At 41.2% G+C, this 14009-nt stretch overlaps 4 protein-coding genes across 5 annotated transcripts; 2 read left to right on the plus strand and 2 right to left on the minus strand.

Moving 5' to 3' along the window:
• Nucleotides 1-1601: 1601 nt before the first annotated feature.
• On the minus strand, nt 1602-4342 carry LOC108569719 (myotubularin-related protein 10-B-like). The gene is made up of 8 exons (XM_017931379.1): nt 4261-4342; nt 4162-4204; nt 3815-4107; nt 3628-3752; nt 3336-3567; nt 2924-3284; nt 2520-2854; nt 1602-2464 (listed from the first exon to the last, which is right to left on the minus strand). Exons 1-8 carry the CDS (start codon nt 4312-4314, stop codon nt 2012-2014), a joined length of 1896 nt encoding a protein of 631 aa, XP_017786868.1. The 5' UTR covers nt 4315-4342; the 3' UTR covers nt 1602-2011.
• Nucleotides 4343-4572: 230 nt separating this feature from the next.
• LOC108569721 (dolichol kinase) lies at nt 4573-6908 on the plus strand. Its single transcript, XM_017931382.1, has 9 exons — nt 4573-4662; nt 4722-4867; nt 4930-5174; nt 5228-5448; nt 5582-5770; nt 5836-6045; nt 6108-6384; nt 6435-6512; nt 6572-6908. The coding sequence occupies exons 2-9, from the start codon at nt 4809-4811 to the stop codon at nt 6700-6702; spliced, it is 1410 nt and encodes a 469-aa protein (XP_017786871.1). The 5' UTR covers nt 4573-4662; nt 4722-4808; the 3' UTR covers nt 6703-6908.
• Nucleotides 6909-7049: 141 nt separating this feature from the next.
• LOC108569720 (aldehyde dehydrogenase, mitochondrial) lies at nt 7050-10148 on the plus strand. The gene is made up of 3 exons (XM_017931381.1): nt 7050-7239; nt 8637-8882; nt 8935-10148. The coding sequence occupies exons 1-3, from the start codon at nt 7138-7140 to the stop codon at nt 10123-10125; spliced, it is 1539 nt and encodes a 512-aa protein (XP_017786870.1). The 5' UTR covers nt 7050-7137; the 3' UTR covers nt 10126-10148.
• A 48-nt stretch (nt 10149-10196) lies between these two features.
• On the minus strand, nt 10197-13760 carry LOC108569716 (phosphatidylinositol 3-kinase catalytic subunit type 3). 2 transcript variants are annotated; one of them, XM_017931377.1, is made up of 9 exons: nt 13553-13760; nt 13294-13482; nt 13070-13226; nt 12861-13010; nt 12575-12793; nt 11989-12442; nt 11511-11932; nt 10542-11446; nt 10197-10481 (listed from the first exon to the last, which is right to left on the minus strand). In XM_017931377.1, the coding sequence occupies exons 1-9, from the start codon at nt 13621-13623 to the stop codon at nt 10250-10252; spliced, it is 2799 nt and encodes a 932-aa protein (XP_017786866.1). In that variant the 5' UTR covers nt 13624-13760; the 3' UTR covers nt 10197-10249. The 2 variants fall into 2 exon arrangements, with proteins under 2 accessions (XP_017786866.1, XP_017786865.1); XM_017931376.1 differs by having other exon boundaries at nt 11505-11932.
• Between the last annotated feature and the right edge of the window lie 249 nt (nt 13761-14009).

Consider the following 14009-nt stretch of genomic DNA (forward strand, 5'->3'; position numbering starts at 1 on the left):
AACTAACACGAACTTAAGCAAATTGGGATACTTGATGGAATTAGTATTATATAATGTTACAATATGTGGGGATAGATGGCGAAATAAAGTAATACGCAGATAGTTAGTATTGATCCTGAAAAGACTCCACAGCATTCTAGAATATTCGCGAACTATTAGTGTTGCAATATTATATTAATATTTACTGCATTTGTTTTAGATAAAAAAAATAGGACGCAGTGGAAGAATTTATCATCGCCATTTTGATTTAATACAAATATAATTTAATTTACTTTTGAAAGTTTGCATAAAGTTTCGAAATTGCGCCTATAAATCAAAAGTGTTTGAATTTATCATCACCATTTTGATTTAAAACTAACTAATTAACACGAACTTAAGCAAATTGGGATACTTGATGGAATTAGTATTATATAATGTTACAATATGTGGGGATAGATGGCGAAACAAAGTAATACGCAGAGATTTAGTATTGATCCTGAAAAGACTGCACAGCATTCTAGAATATTCGCGAACTATTAGTGTCGCAATATTTTATTAATATTTACTGCATTTGTTTTAGATAAAAAAAAATTGGACGCAGTGGAAGAATTTATCATCGCCATTATGATTTAAAACAAATATAATTTAATTTACTTTTGAAAGTTTGCATAAAGTTTCAAAATTGCGCCTATAAATCAAAAGTGATTTAAAACTAACTAACTAACACGAACTTAAGCAAATTCGGATACTTGACGGAATTAGTATTACATAATGTTTCATATATGTGGGATAGATGGCGAAACAAAGTAATACGCAGATAGTTAGTATTGATCCTGAAAAGACTGCACAGCATTCTAGAATATTCGCGAACTATTAGTGTCGCAATATTATATTAATATTTACTGCATTTGTTTTAGATAAAAAAAAAATAGGAGGCAGTGGAAGAATTTATCATCGCCATTATGATTTAAAACAAATATAATTTAATTTACTTTTGAAAGTTTGCATAAAGTTTCGAAATTGCGCCTATAAATCAAAAGTGTTTGATTTTATCATCACCATAATGATTTAAAACTAACTAACTAACACAAACTTAAGCAAATTCGGATACTTGATGGAATTAGTATTACATAATGTTACATATATGTGGGGATAGATGGCGAAACAAAGTAATACGCAGACAGTATTGATCCTGAAAAGACTCCACGGCATTCTAGAATATTCGCGAACTATTAGTGTCGCAATATTTTATTAATATTTACAGCATTTGTTTTATATATAAAAAAAATAGGACGCAGTGGAAGACACCGCCAAAGCTTTCTAGTTATTGTCGGAAACTCTAATAATAAATCACCTTGAACGAACAAACATCATTTGTTTTCAATGAAATTTCACTTTACGTTATATAATTTTATATAACGTAACAAATACAAGATCAGTTCTATTATTTTAATTTTGTTTTTGAACATTTCGTTCGCATTTTAGCGCAGAAAGACAATGCGTTTCTTGTAAAATTCAAATTAAGTAAATTAAGTTGCCTATTTATTTGTTTCTATAATTAATACTTAAGTCGCTTTTAGTAGGCGGATAAAGAAGGGGGTTGAAGAAAAGAATTCGATTGGTTTCTATTTATAATTCATTTATTTGTAATAAATTAAAATCCATTTTTGGTAAGTATTAGTAAATGTACAGAAAGTAAAAATTTGTTCTAGCGTTACAAGTTGAGACAGAAGCGAAATTCAAGTTTGAACATAATAAAACGGAAGAATTGTTACACAATGTTAAGTAAATAAAAGAAAATGATGATGATGATAATAATAGAAATAGTGCATGTCTATCCATCATGACACTGAGATAGAAATGCGAAAACAAAATAAATAACTCTATCATTAAACAATAATAATATATTAATTGTAATACTTTAGCTTGTACAAAAATACACACACACACACGCTCGCACTGTCCTCCTCTTGCTCGCTCGCTCGCTCGCTATGTTTAGTCTATTCGATGATCGTGCTAAGAGCTTTCAAGATTAATCGGTAGCTAGATTGTATATGGACTGCGTTTCGAGTGCGTCGCTGGATAGCAGCAGTTGATTGTTCAACTGCTGATCTGCGCTGGCACAATTATGACTGAACGGGTAAAAACTATTGACTCTCCGCAGGATCTGCAGCTTCTCCTCTTTGGTTTTGTTTATGGCGCCGTTGAAGTTGCTCGTGGCGAGTTTGTGTCGCAGCAGCTCCAGCTCCTCGGACAGGAAACGATTGCAGATGTCGATCTGCGGTCTGCCGCCGTTCCTGATCTCCAGGTCCGGGATCCATCTGAAGTAGCACTGCCGCCATACGTCCAAGCAGGAGATCCCGGTGCTCGGGATCAACCTCTCCTTGTTGCTCCTCTCGTACAGAGGATTGTCGAAGAGAGTGATGTCGCTCTCCGAGAACTGCTCGCTCCAGTTCCACACGCTCCTCAGCGTCGACTGCTTGCCCTGAAAACAACGACGATCAACACCCGGATCGAAGATGATTACGGATAAAACTTACAGCCAGGAATCGGCTGTGCTCGGAGTTGAACAGGAACGTCTCGAATATCGTTATATGCGACGAGTCCCAGATGGTCGTCAGGTAAGTCTCGCTGAACTGGAAGGCTGTCGGAAATTGCTGCAGCATCTGCCACACGCAATCAAGGAACAGCAGGAATAAAAACGAAGGCTCGATGTCCGGATCTAAGATGTGCCCCAAACGGAAAGCGAACGGATGACCGAGCGCCACCCACTCCTTCTGGATCAGCGACTGAAAGCCCTTCCTTGTCCGCCAGTGATGGTCCAACAGCAACTGGATCAGACTCGACACCACGCAATTCATATCTTCTCCTTTATCTAAAATTTAAAAGACCAATTAATATCAAACACTCACTCACTCTTGTATCAAATCAAATCAAATCTAACCTTCTTGCAATATGACTGTGGTCGTATCATCTACGAGTACCTTAGCGCATTCAACGGCTTTGCTAAGGCACATCGAAATGTGGTGCAGCCACTTCGACTGGTCCAGCAAACCGTAGAACTTGAAATCCTGCGCCTTGTACACTCGCACGCTGTCCGGAGTGCAGAGGTTCTTCAGTTTGCTGTAGCTGCTCTGCACTTCCTTGGGCGTCGGACAATCTCGACTCAAATCGACGATGATCGGCTGCGTCCTCGGATGCGACTTGTGCACCTGTGTTATAAGGATGTTCTCCTGTACGCGATCTGTGAGTGATGGCAGAAGATCGGGCATTCTCACAAGGGCCGCATGCTCGGTGCCCCAAACCTACAAATCAAATGTGTGAAAGAGATCGGAATCGTGAGGAAACGCACGCACCCAAACGGGAAATCCTTCGTTCCGGAAGTCCCTAGCCGCTGTAGATATTTGCGAGTTAGTTATGGTCTCTGGCACGACCAAATACTCGGGCATGTGTAGCGTCACCGAAAAGTTCTTGTTCACGTCGGAAATCCGCCACTTCTTCGCTTTGCATCGCGTCAAGTCTTTCCTCCAATCCTCCGCCGTCACGTAAAGCCTAGCCTCCTTAGTAATTGGCTTATTATAAGGTTCCCTTAAATTAAAACATACATCTTAAGCATTCTCAATTTACAAGACTAAACAACAAACTCACTTGATATCATACATAAAGAGTAGAGGATGTCTCTTGGGATAGGCATGATGTAACAACCCGTTAGCAATCTGCCGTCCGTTGTCTTTATCGGCGTCCTTAAAGCCGAAAGACAGAACCCTCATGTTCTGAAATAAATCGCAAATGTAAAATACCAACGAATCCCATCTAAATCGCTTAAAAAACTCACTTTACAGACAATAAACAACTCCTTGACTTTATTGGAGACACTTTGCCCAGGCACCAACTTTTTCTTGGACTTATCCCCAATCTGATAAATCGTGTCAATTGCGGACAAGCAAATCTCGTTGCGTCTCAGCAGATTATTGCTCTGATAGAACTCCATGCCTTCCTCCTCGCTTTCATTCGATGCAAACGAAAGTTTGAATGTGGTCATCGTTAGCACCCCAAGAGTCCCCTTCTTCTTATCGGACAGGGGTGCAAACATCCTGACCTTTTGCGCCTCAAGCACGACAGTCTCACCTGAAAAAAATCGCTTAGTAATTTAGAGAACAAAACAAATTAATCATCACTCACCTTCAAGTAGGCGTGTTTTCTGCCCATCATTCAGAGAAACGTTCTGTAAACGAAACAATAAGTATATAATTGACAGTGAGATATTAGAAAATAAAGTACCTCCAGCTCGGTGTCCTCTATGTAGCTCTTGAAAGTGGAATCATTGGAATTCATCGCAGGGTGTGTTGTTGCTGTGTGTGTGCTATATATTGTATATCTTACAGTTCAGGCAATCCCCTCTCGAAATTATATTATCCCATAATTGTAGAAACACCAGAGTTAAAGTTCTTGCGCTAATGTTCTAATTGTTATGCCAAATAGCACTGACTAATAATTCAATATATACACGTAAATTGGAGGTTATGTTTGACAGCTGACATTTGCTTACAAATATTTTGCGGTTGTCAATGTGAAGGCGGAACGGAGATCTGCGGTTGTTTTTCCAAAAAATTAATGCAAAGAACTATTGATTATAAATGAAGTATTTCGAAAAATTATCTCCGCTTTCGATCGTCTTGTCCCGTACGTATTGCTCTAATTGCCACTGAATTGATGTACGTTAATTGTCTTATCGTCTCTAGAATAATGAACGAATATCGCGAAATGCATCATTATCAGTGGAGAGCAATAATCTAGAATCATCATTTTCATAAGAGCCGCGTCACAGAATGGGTGATTTGTCCACGAAGGTGGCCCTGACGGTAAAACGTTACGGCATAAAAGTTAGGTTAGTAGAGTCTAATGTACCAGATTTTGTCTAATAAGATTTAAACGAAAATTATCCTTTAGGCCAAATGCTTCTACAGGTCTGTGGGTATTTCCACTTGTACCTTTGGCAGTCATCGTCTCAGCCCTGAGACATCCAAATGAGGTATCTGTGATCTACCAGTATGCAGCTCTATTATGCATTGGCTTGCTGCAGACGTCCTTGTTGTTCGTGCTGCATTGCTCTCGTAAGGGACAACCTGACGGCAGCCACCTTATGTTACCCACTGCCATTACAACAGTAGCTTTCTACTCGTATTTCAAAACAGGTTCGAAATTAACAACTTAATTATTCATAAATTATAATTGTAACAATTCGCAGGATTCGTGTTTAGCATCTGCAGTGGACTGTTCTCCAGTTTCGGCTACTACAAATTACTGCTGTTCACACTGAAGGTGTTACCATGCAGTTTCACAATTGGCGAAGCTTCTATAGTTGTGCAGGCAGCAATTCTATTCTTCTACACGACAGTTCTGAATGTCATTAACAGTATTGCTCAGGTCACTTTCACCAAAATGCAAACATCGACTTTGATCATTCAGGTAATTAATATAATCTCATTAGTTTTTTTGGAATATTTAAATATAATTTAAATTCAATCGATGTAGGCAACTCAAACTACGCGCGTGTTGTTGATTTAAGTATGAAAAAAATAATTTAATTGTAATTTTCCAGCTCGGCGTTTTAACGGTGGCTCTTATATGTTGGCTCTGCTACAGATTCAAATCTCTGCGAAAGCCAATACCTTTCTACATGATGGCCGTGTTCTCTTGCGTTTTCTTCCTGTTCGTTCCGTTGCATTTAATATTAAACTTCAGTCCGATCCTGTGGATTCTTCAGCTGATGATCAACGATGCGCGAGCTGTGAGTTCTCTTTTTTTTTTCTTTGTTTGCAGGAGAATTTCAATTATGACTATGAAATGTTTCAGATGAGAGTCGTCTCGATCTGGATCTTCGGTTCGCTGCTCGCGTTCCTTGTCGCTCGAAGCCAGATGCGCGGTGCGAAGAAAGCCACGACCATCCAGAGGAAAGCCTTCCACATACTGGCCGTGCTCATGTTCACGCCGGGTCTGGTGATGGAGTGCTCGCTCACGTTCATCGCGAGCGCCGTCATACTGAGCATCTTCATCGTCTTCGACGTACGTAATATTCAAGGGGGGGAACCGAACCGTTGGAGGTTTTTTGCTCATTTCGATTGCAGGTGATGCGAGTTTTGTGTTTGCCACCGTTCGGACAAGCGTTTCAGGACACCTTCGTGGTGTACGGTGATGATAAAGATGTGGGAATCACCGCGCTGACGGCCCTCTACTTGCCGGTGGCTTGCGGTATTCCCATGTTCGTACATCCATCTCCGTGCGATATTACCGATTCCGCTGGATTCTATTTGCTGCCTGTGATGAGCGGTCTTCTGTCCATCGGTATCGGAGATTCCGCTGCGAGCGCTGTCGGGAGCAAGTGCGGAAGATTCCATTGGAAACGTATGTTTGTACTTTTTTCAGTTAATTCGCGTGTAACGGTTTGATTTAAGATTCCAAAAAGACCGTCGAGGGAACTTTGGCTTCCATTATCAGTCAGGCGTTGATAGTCTACTGTCTCTTCTATTATGGTAAATGCAATTACCAAGATGATGTTGTTGTTTCCTTCTAATTTATCTTTTGGTTTCAGGTTTCGTCAGTGGAGAGGAGACTTTGATCAGGAGCGGAATTGCCATCGTTGTTACGTCTTTGATGGAAGCCAAAACGACTCAAATTGATAATTTGGTTTTGCCATTACTCATGTACATTCTGCTTGTTTAAGCCTTTTTTTTCTTATTTATACTGCATCCTTACACAAGATTTCTTATTAAAAACAAGAACAAAACATTCAATTCGTCTCGAAATTTATCGTTCGCTTTCGATATGAACTTCTGTATCCTGTTCCACGTAATAATTATCTGATATTTTTTTTTGATGAAAACTAAAGTAAATAGATACGATTAGTAATATCAAGTGGATATGGAATCAATTTGGGATTGGCAGAACTGAAAAGTCGCGCACTTAAAAATAGTATCGCGCCAAATTTACTGAACTCCAATTGTCTCGTCCTTGACATCGGCGCTTCTCCGTACAGTATATTTCCTACGCACACTACATACACACACACAATATATATATATATAGAAGACTGCGGTTGATTGACTATAGAGCTTCATTTCGTTTTATTTTGCCGCAGAAGCGAGAACGAGGCAAGAAATGTTGCGAGCGCTACGTTCATTCAGCAAACTGCAGAAATGCTGTTACTCTGCACAGGCGAAGGCTGCGCCCCAATCCAACCCTGAAATCCTGTATTCCGGGGTAAGTAATAATCCTGCAAAAACATATTAAGTCTCATCCACGTTCCAGAAGAAAGTTTTGACGATTACCTAACTCTGATTAAACTAACAATGCATAATATTTGTTTATAGTTCTATAATGTATGAGTTTACGAGAAAACGTGCAAAAAAAACTATGGTTCAGTGACCTTCAAATCAACAGTTTGACCGGTTTCGGCAACGCTCATATTTACATAGTAAATGTGTAAATTTCTATATGCATAATTTTTGAGCTAAAACTCAAAATTTGATCAATAAATTAATTATTTCTAGATATATATAATTTAATCCCAAGGATAACGGATAAATTACTTGACAGATGTCCTTATTTAAATATGACATGAGCCTACTTGAAATGCATTTACCTGCCATAATCGTTATTGCGAAGGATAAAACAAGTTGTATGTTGACTTAAATCTGACATAAGCTTACTTTAATTGCAAAAGGATTCGCGTTATTTGTATGGACGAAAACGGAAAATATATGTTGACTGTTTGCATTTCCCGATTCAAGCGAGTTTGAAATGGAAGTTACACGTATTTGGCCGCATGCCATATTAGGATTTATAAATAAATCTCTTCCGTAGAGAAATCTTTACTTTTATTTTTAAAAAGAAAAAAAAAACAACATTGTTCAGTTTTCTAATATATGCACGTACATGTGTGTTATCGAAACCGTTTGTGATTGTGCAATTGCGCTTTGTTATCGAATGGATAATTTAGCTTAATCGGCGCTCATTAAGTAAGATAGCAGTCGAAGGAAAACAAGATAATCTAAGTATAAATTTCCTTTAACTACGCTGCAACAGTCGGTTATTTTCTAAAGAAATATATCATTAATAAACGTATCGTGGTGAAAAACCATTGCTTCTGTGCTATTTCCACGTTATCGTTCTCATCCGTTACAATATCTTATCGTCGCATGAGGCACGAACATGCTTCCAACAAGTGGTATGCAAACAATACGCTCAATTGACGTTTACTCATTTTTGTTATGTTATTTCAGGTATTGCATAAGAAATAAATCTTCACGTCCAATTGCTAAATCTAGTAATTGTTCTCACAACAAACACAATGTGCTTTGACCTTTGACATCCTTGGAAATTTCCATTTAGTTTACTCAAATTTTAGTTGTATGAAACACGTTTTTTTGATGCAGTTGTCGTTGATTGATTTACATTTTATTTTTAATTACATAGAGTAATTGTAAATAAATTGTTTAAAATAATTATAGTTTGTTTATGCGTGGAATATATAAATTACAGCTATTATACAGCGTCAGAATACGCTTGGGAAAAACAAACTGATAATTTTTAACATTGTTTACTTGGGTTTGTTATTTGGTAGTATGTTTATAACGGTTTCTTTTTATTGGTTTTAGATTTTCATAAACAATGAGTGGCACAAATCAAAGTCGGGACGTACCTTCGAGACGGTCAATCCGTCGACCGGAGAGGTCATCACCGAGGTGCAGAGGGCCGGAGTAGAAGATGTCGAGTTGGCGGTGAACGCCGCGCACAGCGCCTTCAAGCTGGGTTCACCGTGGAGGACGATGGACGCCTCCGAACGTGGTCGCATCCTCTTCAAGTTGGCTGATGCCATGGAACGCGATGCCGCCTACATTGCTGTAATTTAACTTCATTTCATTCAATTGCGTTATTTAAATATTTTTATTTTAGAGTTTGGAGACTTTGGATAACGGCAAGCCTTTCAGCATGGCTTACAATGTGGATGTAGCGTACGGTATCAAGTGCTTGCGCTACATGGCCGGTTACGCGGACAAGGATCACGGCAAGACCATCCCCGTCGACGGAAAGTACTTCGCGTACACTCGCCACGAACCCGTCGGTGTCTGCGGACAGATCATCCCGTGGAACTTCCCGCTTCTGATGTTCATCTGGAAGATCGCACCAGCTCTTGCGATGGGCAACACCGTCGTCCTGAAACCGGCCGAGCAGACGCCACTGTCCGCCCTCTACGTCTCTCAACTGGCAAAGGAAGCCGGTCTTCCACCTGGCGTTCTCAACATCGTCCCCGGTTACGGAGATGCCGGCGAAGCTCTCGTCAAGAATCAAAAGGTGGATAAGATTGCGTTCACCGGATCTACCCAAGTGGGCAAGTTGATCCAGCAGATGTCCGGTGTCGGCAATCTGAAGCGCACAACTCTGGAGTTGGGAGGAAAGAGTCCCAACATTATTTTGGCTGACGTGAACATGGATACTGCGGTGGAGGCAGCCCATCAGGGCATCTTCTTCAATCAAGGACAGGTGTGCTGCGCCGGTAGCCGCACCTTCGTCGAGGAGAAGATCTACGACGAGTTCGTGGAGCGCTCGGTGGAGAGGGCGAAGAAACGCACCGTCGGCAATCCGTTCGACGCCAATACCGAACAGGGTCCTCAGATCGACGGCACCCAACTGAACAAAATCCTCGAGCTCATCCAGAGCGGCGTCAAGGACGGAGCTTCCCTCTTGACCGGAGGACAAAGATTCGGAGACAAGGGATTCTTTGTGGAGCCAACTGTAATGGCCAACGTGCAGGACAATCACCTGATCGCCAGAGAGGAAATCTTCGGGCCCGTCCAGCAGCTGTTCAAGTTCAAGAATCTTGACGATATCATCGAGAGAGCAAACGACACCAATTACGGATTGGCAGCGGCCGTCTTCTCCAAGGATATGGACAAGGTCAACTACCTGGTGCAGGGAATCAAAGCGGGAACCGTTTGGGTGAACTGCTACAACGTGTTCGGCGCGAACGTGCCCTTCGGCGGATTCAAGGACTCCGGACACGGCAGGGAAATGAGCGAGTACGGCCTGAAGCAGTACACCGAAGTCAAGGCTGTCGTCGTAGCCATTCCCGAGAAGAATTCATAAATACAAAAAAATAACGTTTGGTTTTGTTCTGTTCTTTCTCTTATTTTTATATTAAAAATATTTATATTATATTAAATGTAATATCACTATAAAATGAAATGAAAAATGAAAAATTTAAAACATATTATTTCCTCCAGTACTGAGCGAATTTATGCAATTGCTCGACAACGACGGCCACGACCGCCGTCACCGACAGTTCCAGCAGGTTCTGCAGATATCTCACAGCCTCCTCATCTCCAAGATCCAAACGCAACTTGTCCTGGACCTTTCGCACAGCCTTGTCCGGTTCTAGGGCAATATCGGGAACGCTCGCATCGACCATCAATGAAAACAGATTTAGCATCAAATTTGCGTGTCTGAAAACGATTTTCATATAGTTATTTATTTCAGTTGCGAAATTAAGCGCTCTGTCTTACCTTCTCAGATGCAGGAAAGCGGTGTAGCATTGCTTCTTGAACTCCTGATAATGATCCGAGTTAATTCCACCCATGCCTTCGACCATCTCCCTACTCAACTTCATCGGCGGCGGCAGCGGTTTCGGATCGCGTCCCAGAATGTAACCGAAATCGATGTGGAACAGTTTTCCACTGGTCGTCAGGAGAAGATTGTCCAAATGGCGATCTCCTACACCCAACAGATAGGTGATCACGCAGTAGCCGGCGCACGACCGCACATACGTGTCCATGATCTCGGGAGCGATACCGTAGGGGCCGGTCTCCGATGGATGATGCTTCCTGAAGAAGTTCAGAATACTGCCCTCGTTGGCCAGAACTTCGGCCACCGTTATCGAGTCGATGAACTGCACGAATCCGTGCTTTGTGCTCATGGCCAACACTCTGTACGGCGTCAACTTCAAATCCAAATTCTCCCGCCTCAGCAGCTTATCCATCAGCGTGATCATTTGCAGAATGAGCTGGTCCTGTCGCAAATCATCTCCGTGCTTGAATATCGCTACGTACTCGGAATCATTTGTGGTAATAAAGTGCAGCTTAGAGGGCATCAGCGCCGATTTGAAAAGGCTCGCTTTGCTTGGTATTATCCCCTTGATCTGTACGCTTGGATCGAGCGGGAAGGGCATTGGATCGAATTTGATGAAATTGAACTTGGAGTCGGTGCTGGCTAACAGTTGCTGCAGCTTCTCAGATTTTTTCTTGCGATTTCCACTCTCGCTCGAAACGGTCTTCACTAACTTCACCAACTTATCGATGAACTTTTGTTGTCGCGACAGCGCCAAACGACGCTGCTGCATGTCCGAGTTTCCCTTGCTCAACGTCTTTGAAAATATTTTCATTACAGTTAAGTACATGTCTCTCACCACCATCTGAAATTGTAACACAATGTTAATAATAATAATAACATTCACATGTTTGGATTTCAACTTTTACGTCTTGTTTTATTTTGTGCTCTTGATCCTCGCATTCGATTATCAGATACCAATAGAAGTAATTGGCGAGTGCGGAATTCTTGCACGCCCGTCGGATGAGGAACGAGGCCAGATCTTGTGCGTCCTCCTCATCCTTCAGATCGCTCTGCAGCGTATCGGTATTCCCTGAATCAGTATTCATATTCTGCAAGAGATTTTCGGGCAGAGTTACGGCCCTCTGCATGCTGTCCACTTCGATGACGCTGTTCACGTTGGATGCGGCTATTTGATCTGCTTGATGATAGCTCGCCGATCTGTTCATATTGATCTGTTCGCTCGTAATCGTTGCGTTGCTTTCCTTGTTGTCTCGTTTCTCCAGATACTCCTTTTCGTCGCCATCCCCAGAGTTTATTGAATCTCTGCCCGGAGACAAACGTTTGTAAGCTGAAATACACACTATTGATTGATCGAGTCCAAATATAATACTGTCATTTACTCACCGGCTTTAATTATATCGAAATTTTCGTACTTGAGTGCTTGTACCAATTGCAATAAGTAAAGCATTAAGTCTTCGTCTGGAGCCTGCTGTAATCGAGATATTGCGTACATCCTTACTTCGGGATGCTGGAAATTGGGGCTGAGCAGTTCCAAGGCGTCCTCCACGTCCATGGGTGCCCAGTGCGTAAGCATGGACAGTGCCTGCCGCACTTCGCCCGACTGGTTCCAGTTCACACACTTCAGGAACTTTGTTAGCGCTTTCTTTTGGTTGCTCAGGTAGAACCGGAACTTCCAAACGTAGTCCTGTTCCTCGTTGGAGAGCTGCTTCGTGGGCGGATACGAGACTATCGTGTTCAGCATGTCCCGAACCTGGGCGTTCGGTTTGGCGTCTTTGTCAGAGATACCGCTGCGCAGCGATCTGGCCAATTTGTGGTGCTTGCTTTCCACCAAGTTCTCCTGCGAGGGCAACGGAAAGAAACCACTTTACAATCGGATCCAAGCACATGTCGATGGCGAATGCGGTCGCCACCCAACACGGCACGCAACAGCTTTAAACTGGATTAGGATTAGAAACCCTAAACGACTTACTTTCAGTATTTCCTGATCCGGAACGGTTACGATATCCGGCTGAGCGCGAAACTGATACACCTCGTCCCCGTCCTGTTCGAAGTATACTATATTATGGGGTATATTATCTACGGTGACCTCGGGGAACTCGACCATCAAGTACATATAGTCGGAGGAGCGCTTTTCCGCTTCGTGCACCAATTCTAGCTCTCTAAACGCCAACCGATCGAGCCAATCAACCTGTACAATACACGGAAATAAGTATTACATTCACAAATCTTAACGAATTTACACAACAAAAACTCACCTTCGTCATGTGCCCGTTTCTATGCTTCTTCGCCAGTTTGCTCAAACGTTGCATCTGCTCTTTGCCACAGTCCTTGGCCTTTCCAGGTGTGCTCGTTGGATAATTTCCATCAGCAACTTTGTTAGGCCACACTCTCAAATCCTGTATACCCTGTTTATTTATTATATTATTAATTAGTAATTGGCATATAGAACAACTTAATAATTTACCTGTCTGAAAACACCATATTTACTAAATAACGTAATTGTTGTACCTCCCACTGGTATTTTCTTGTTCACGCCACCGCAATCATAAATAGTCATAGCTAGTTGAGCAGTTCTAGGTAAATTCTTGAATTGAATAGCCAGAGTGATCCATTCGTTCCAACTAATCAAAGAACATAGATTTAATTTAAATTAAATACACATCAAATATATAATATGAAATAACATACTTGTATCGATTGGAGAATGCTTTGTACGAGGTAGTGATGGGCAATGTGAGGGGCTCATTCTGGTCAAACACCTGACACTCAACCATCAGATCAGCAAATTCAGACTGATACAGCCCGGAGAACTTGAGCATAGGATCCGCCAACATCTTATCATATTCAGGCTTATGTTTTTTACCTTCAAGAGTTCCTCTACAATTTAACAAAAAAGACACAATCAAATAACGACGACCATTGTAGATGCGAATTTAAGAAAACTTACATTTTAATTTGCAGACGACTGTCCAACGACGAACTATACACATAGTAAAACTTGTCGCTCGTTTCTTCCATTGCACAACGTTATTAAGTAGCAAACAATTTTCAAATAAATACCTGAGACCAATTTAACCTTCTGTGCTTCTATGCAATTCCACGACTGACTGACATTGTTAGTTGCTGATGCACATGGAAATAAACTATCATATGTTTAGTTGCCATCTTATTTTGGTTTTGGTGGCCTCTCATTGGTCGAAGCCTCTAGCGGACAAAACCATTCAATTTAACCAATCAGAAAACTTGAAATCTTTTAAAATACCAGGAGATCTCAACTTTAATTGAATCGTGCATTTTATCACACGTTTGACGTACGTTGAATCAATAATAATAAAATTAAATGTATAGGTATATTGTTAAATAAATTGAAGAAATTGTCGTGAAATATAGTTTAACTTTTTGAT

Source organism: Nicrophorus vespilloides, unplaced genomic scaffold, assembly GCF_001412225.1.
Source record: "Nicrophorus vespilloides isolate i.1.1-1 unplaced genomic scaffold, Nicve_v1.0, whole genome shotgun sequence".
NCBI classification, from domain to species: Eukaryota; Metazoa; Arthropoda; class Insecta; order Coleoptera; family Silphidae; genus Nicrophorus; species Nicrophorus vespilloides.

What these genes read in the sequence shown, in the direction of transcription:
- LOC108569719 (XM_017931379.1), bottom strand. Translation starts at nt 4,314, where the DNA reads ATGAATTCCAATGATTCCACTTTCAAGAGCTACATAGAGGACACCGAG. An exon ending in TAGAGGACACCGAGCTGGAG is followed by an intron (nt 4,205 to 4,260) that starts GTACTTTATTTT and finishes TTTCGTTTACAG; the next exon opens with AACGTTTCTCTGAATGATGG. An exon ending in AGCACAGCCGATTCCTGGCT is followed by an intron (nt 2,465 to 2,519) that starts GTAAGTTTTATC and finishes CGTTGTTTTCAG; the next exon opens with GGCAAGCAGTCGACGCTGAG.
- LOC108569721 (XM_017931382.1), top strand. Translation starts at nt 4,809, where the DNA reads ATGGGTGATTTGTCCACGAAGGTGGCCCTGACGGTAAAACGTTACGGC. An exon ending in CATCGACTTTGATCATTCAG is followed by an intron (nt 5,449 to 5,581) that starts GTAATTAATATA and finishes GTAATTTTCCAG; the next exon opens with CTCGGCGTTTTAACGGTGGC. An exon ending in CGGAAGATTCCATTGGAAAC is followed by an intron (nt 6,385 to 6,434) that starts GTATGTTTGTAC and finishes GTTTGATTTAAG; the next exon opens with ATTCCAAAAAGACCGTCGAG.
- LOC108569720 (XM_017931381.1), top strand. Translation starts at nt 7,138, where the DNA reads ATGTTGCGAGCGCTACGTTCATTCAGCAAACTGCAGAAATGCTGTTAC. An exon ending in CTGAAATCCTGTATTCCGGG is followed by an intron (nt 7,240 to 8,636) that starts GTAAGTAATAAT and finishes TATTGGTTTTAG; the next exon opens with ATTTTCATAAACAATGAGTG. An exon ending in GCGATGCCGCCTACATTGCT is followed by an intron (nt 8,883 to 8,934) that starts GTAATTTAACTT and finishes TTTTTATTTTAG; the next exon opens with AGTTTGGAGACTTTGGATAA.
- LOC108569716 (XM_017931376.1), bottom strand. Translation starts at nt 13,623, where the DNA reads ATGGAAGAAACGAGCGACAAGTTTTACTATGTGTATAGTTCGTCGTTG. An exon ending in GCATTCTCCAATCGATACAA is followed by an intron (nt 13,227 to 13,293) that starts GTATGTTATTTC and finishes TTCTTTGATTAG; the next exon opens with TTGGAACGAATGGATCACTC. An exon ending in TTTCGATATAATTAAAGCCG is followed by an intron (nt 11,933 to 11,988) that starts GTGAGTAAATGA and finishes TGTGTATTTCAG; the next exon opens with CTTACAAACGTTTGTCTCCG.